Source organism: Ananas comosus, linkage group 3, assembly GCF_001540865.1.
Source record: "Ananas comosus cultivar F153 linkage group 3, ASM154086v1, whole genome shotgun sequence".
Classification (NCBI taxonomy): Eukaryota; Viridiplantae; Streptophyta; class Magnoliopsida; order Poales; family Bromeliaceae; genus Ananas; species Ananas comosus.
In genome coordinates this window covers 15,788,668-15,793,482 of record NC_033623.1, presented here as the reverse complement: position 1 = coordinate 15,793,482, position 4,815 = coordinate 15,788,668, and the positions used below count along the sequence as shown (strand labels likewise).

Sequence of the window (4,815 nt, the reverse complement as noted above, 5' to 3'; positions counted from 1 at the left end):
ACAAACAATACATCTACCTGAAAACATTTCTTCCACCATTCAGGATAAGATTTTTTTTTTTTTTTTTTTCTTTTCACTCCCAATACATCAGAAATTTACAAGCATGACTACATGATTCCGTATTGCACACCCCACATTATGGTGCGATACAGAATAGTACTCATCGAAGTTTTTACAATGCGATACAGAATAGTAATCAAAGTTTTTACAACACTCAATAAGACAATCTTAAAGTCACTTCATTCTCAAACCATAAGATAGATATTGCAAGCATGTATACATAACACATACTATTACACAACATTGCAAGCAGCACAATAAAATACTAGCTGCACAACTTCAAAGATACTTGCAAAACTATAATAGGCTAGGTCTCCAAAACCATACATTAAAAGGGGTTGCTCTGGAGTTACTTTATTCTTCATATACCCCAAGAGAACAAACACTAAAAGGCGCTGTCTCAAGAGGCCATACACTACCAACTATATATCTTAACTAACCATTTTAACTATATCTTTAATGGTTACGGCGAAGCCTTGCAGCCATCCAAGCAAATTAAGCAATGCACACATTCAAATCACAAAAACCATAGTATCTTCCTGCAGCCACAAATGGGCTTCCTCTCCTTCACTCGCTTGCCTGCAGATAGCTGGAGCAACCAAAGAGTTCCAAGTCTCATTACCTGAATCATTTATGATATAAAGATCAATAAGCTTAGTAGCGAACCAAAAGATTTAAAGACTAACATGTAGATTGTACTGTTCATTTAAATTATACCATTAGAAGATGCATCCGAATACCGTAGAGTGTTGCAATCGAAGCTATTATGTGAGAAGTCCCCCATAGTACTGTACATGTCTATGCAATGTACAGGACTCGAGAAAGATGGTAGGTCTCCATTACCATGAAGTTCATTGCTAAAATAAGCATTCTCTGTGAAGTTGAGAGAGGACACATGAGAATGATTCCAAAGCATGTACTGTTCTTCCAAACTGGAAACCACATGCTGAGAAACGCCTTCTTTCTGCAGAGAATGCTGCGAAAGTTAATTGATAATGATAGGAATAATATATTTAAATTTAAAACTGTTAGAGACTATAACTTAGCTATTATATTGTCGCACCTTAGTAGTCCCTCATTGGATAATTGAGGAGATAATGTTTCATATATAAGAGCTACCGCATTATTAGTAGAAGCTTGGGCCAAAGCATTTTGGTCCACATGGCACAGGCCTAATAAGTAGCTAGTATGTGTGCACTGGTTTGGGTCGCTACATTTTAGCATAAGCAAGTAATTATTCTGTTGGAAATTTGTTTAAAGTTATTCTTTCTTTTCGTTTCACTACACGTACAGAGTATCATACATTAATGGACAACTTGTGATGCTCATGAATGCATTTTATACCTTTGGGGGATCTGAAGTAGGATGTGGGGTCCCGTAGTCATTTTGATCAATGCCTGCTGCTACCGGCGGTAGGTCAGTTTCCCTCTGAATTTGTGGACTAGCGGTGATAGGGGTTGAGCCGTTACTGATGCTTGATTGATCTGTTACGTGAATTGAATTTTCTTCTGAGCTACTTGAGGCATTACTGTGGCACTCTTTTGGGTATTTTTTAGCTCTGAATTCTCCACAGAAACCGCCTCCTTTTTGTCCATGATCATTTCTCTTCACTATATGGCACAAAGCAAATGCTCCCTAAAGACAACATTGCAACAATCAGCATTAGTTCATAACTAGCCATGTTAGTGACAGTTCATATAGGAAAACAGGTCAAAATGTTCAAGTCCTGAACTATGAGAAAGTGCAGGAACTAATGTGTTTAAGTGAAAACGTTTTTAACTCGGTTGCAATTACACGAGCTATACATGCATTTTACCTATATATATGTATATGTATATACATATATATATATATATGTATATGTAAGTTCGTCAGTCAGAATGAAATTTAATACCAGAAAATTTGAGGATCCTTGAGAGAGATCTTCACAGAGGCGGTATTCATGCATGATCCAATCAGTTCTTTCGCCCCCAGGAGCCCTTCCCCGATAAAAAACTAGGGTTTTCCTGAGGCCATAAATAGAATTTTCGCATGCAATTTTGCGGTCTTTTCCAGTTGCTTTCCAATATCCAGACAATGTAGCTCTGTTTGTGCGGGAGCCATTTGGGTATTTACGGTCTCGCGGACAGAAGAAAAACCACTCCATATCTTTTTTCGGGAGGAATGATTTGTCTGCAATCATATCTCAGATAATAAGAACCACCAAATCTTAATGCAAATTAAAAGCATTTTAATGAAGAATAAATGATTATAGTCATCTATAAATAATTGCAAGCTTCTTTACTAATTCACGAGAAGGCTCCAAAATGATATTTTCTTGAGGATAAAACTCTCTATTCGAGAAAGCACTAACAACTTTTGCATTTCTGGCCAATAGTTTCATTTTGCAATTGAAACAAAAGTTTCAAGTCGAAATTTCCTCTTTTGGAGCGTAGAAGACATATATTCCCTTTCCAGAAAGCAAATGTTCCAAATATGTTGTTTGCTAATTAATGACTGGCTATTGCTATGCGCTGTCGAGATGCTCTTCTAGAAGCCATGCTGAGCCACTCTTTTCAACTACTCTTGATGGCCTGTGGTCCCTCGGCCAATTGAAAAGTGAATTCATCAAACTATAATTTCTTCTTCTCTTTTTAAATGTCAGAAAAGAGGGCTATGCCATGCATGCATGCACTTTGTTGAAATTTGCACAAAGGTCACATCAGGCATTTAGATTTGAAGTTTGGTCAAAAAGAAGGAAAAGGGAGGATCTGCCACTCAGAATGGGAAACTTCGATAGCTCCATGAGTTTTCGACTACTGTTCTTGATCTTATTTGGCCAATCTCTACCCTTTTTCTTATGATCATTTGATTTAAACAAAACTAACATGAACCATGAAGTCAGAATAAGTTGCAGGTGCAAATGTGAGCTAAAGTAACTGAAAAAACTAGCTCAGCATTGGATTAATGCTTGCACCAAGTGAAGCCTTAAGTAAGAAACATGATGAAACATAAATTCAGCAAGAGAGAAATATATCTATAGAAGGACATATGATTCAAGCTTTATAATAGCAACAAGTAATACAATAGTGGCATTTCAACAGGCATTTAGCAGTCACATTTTATATACCTGGTAACTCCCAGGGTTCAAACTTGTATAAATCGATCACCGGAATGACTTCGAGCTCGATCTTCAGCCCATCTACTTTCCGTTTTAAGTAATATCCGACCAACTCGTCGTCGGTTGGATGGAATCGAAAACCAGGAGGGAGTGTCATCGAACTCATATTTGATTTTTATTTTATTTTTTTACTTTTCAAAAGAGTTTTTTTTTTTTTTTTTTTTCCGAAAGAGTTCAAATTGAAGAAAAAGAAAAGAAAAAGAAGCTAGATCTTGGAAACACCCAGAATCCCCAAAAGCCAAAATTTTAAAGAAAAAAGGCAAAATATTGCAAAGTTTGCAAATCTAAGTGCCCAAACTGTACCTATTGAAGATTTGAAATATCCAAAAATAGAAACTTTTCTCAACACGCAGTTTCTCCAGCACCAAACAATATTTCCACGCAATAATTAACCCCTTGCATGGCAAAATCATTCTTCTTTTACTAAACTGAAAAATCCACCCAGAGTTTTAAAACACTAAAAGTTTCGATCTTTACTGGTTTTTGAGATTTTGAATGCGTAAAACACCTTCAAAATCTCAACTTTCTTACCCAAAAATAAAAAAAAACTAGTTAGGTGGAGATATATATAAATAAGTATAAATATATACTTATTGAGCTAAGGTGTTACAAGAGAATGTGTAATAAGGTATTTATAGGAGTGGCGGAGGAGGCGATCGAAGGAGCTCAAAGGTCGGATCTTGAACGTATGAAGCAATTCGAAGCGGTTTTGTGGGCCCGCAAACGCTTAAAGATGTGCAAAACTGTTCACACTTGACCCTTCAATTTCCCGCCAATAATTTATTACCGTTGGTGCCAATTATCTCGTTGCTGGTTTTTTATCTTTTTACCACCAAGGGGTTAATTTTATATCAGTCCATATAAAAGTATAATATAGCATAAAAATTTCTACAAAACTTAAATGATCAGATCTATTCTTTAAAAATTTCTCTAATTTGTAAATATATCTATCCAAAAGTTCTAATTCGTTCATATATATTCCTGTCGTTTGATTTACCGCTAGTTTATGCATTAACGGTGGGTGCACAAATTGACTATATTGTCCTTATAAATTTGTCTATACAAAAAACTATTTTTTTTTTCTCTCTCCCCGCCTTCGCGGCAGCACATGCAGCATATCTCATTTTTGCTGCAATTGAGGGCCTCGTCTTCGATGTTGCCGCTGTCGTAAATTTTTCCGTCGCTATGGATAAAGAGAAGATGATGAAAAAGACGACGAAACTCAACATTGAAATACAAATTATATATATAAATAGTAAAAAAATTATTTTATCCCTTAGCTATATGTGGTTAGCTTTTTTAACTCACAGTTATACCGACCGTTCCTAGAGCGAGTGGTAAAGTGTTTGATGGTTGGTACCCGACGTCCCAAGTTCGAATCCTAGTTGATTCACATTTCCAGCTAAGTTTATTTTTAAATAAAATAAACGAAGCGGGTAGCGTGTTATCTATCTCTCTCAAAGAAAAAAAATTTATGGTTATCTAAATTTTAGTAACATAAGGAATTAAGGATATATGTGTAGACGGGAGGACTTTTGGAAAGACAAATTTGATAACACAAATTTTATAAAAATATATTTGTTATTTGATATCTT

The 4,815-nt window shown here is 35.7% G+C and overlaps 1 protein-coding gene across 1 annotated transcript; it reads right to left on the bottom strand.

The window, feature by feature from the left end:
• Positions 229 to 3,804, bottom strand: LOC109707410 (NAC domain-containing protein 83-like). The gene is made up of 5 exons (XM_020228650.1): positions 3,170 to 3,804; positions 1,955 to 2,232; positions 1,405 to 1,695; positions 778 to 1,024; positions 229 to 682 (listed from the first exon to the last, which is right to left on the bottom strand). The coding sequence occupies exons 1-5, from the start codon at positions 3,324 to 3,326 to the stop codon at positions 573 to 575; spliced, it is 1,083 nt and encodes a 360-aa protein (XP_020084239.1). The 5' UTR covers positions 3,327 to 3,804; the 3' UTR covers positions 229 to 572.

Coding starts and splice junctions, on each gene's coding strand:
- LOC109707410 (XM_020228650.1), bottom strand. CDS start 3,326: ATGAGTTCGATGACACTCCCTCCTGGTTTTCGATTCCATCCAACCGAC. Junction 2,233..3,169: donor TGAACCCTGGGAGTTACCAG/GTATATAAAATG, acceptor ATATGATTGCAG/ACAAATCATTCCTCCCGAAA. Junction 1,025..1,404: donor CTACTTCAGATCCCCCAAAG/GTATAAAATGCA, acceptor CATTCTCTGCAG/AAAGAAGGCGTTTCTCAGCA.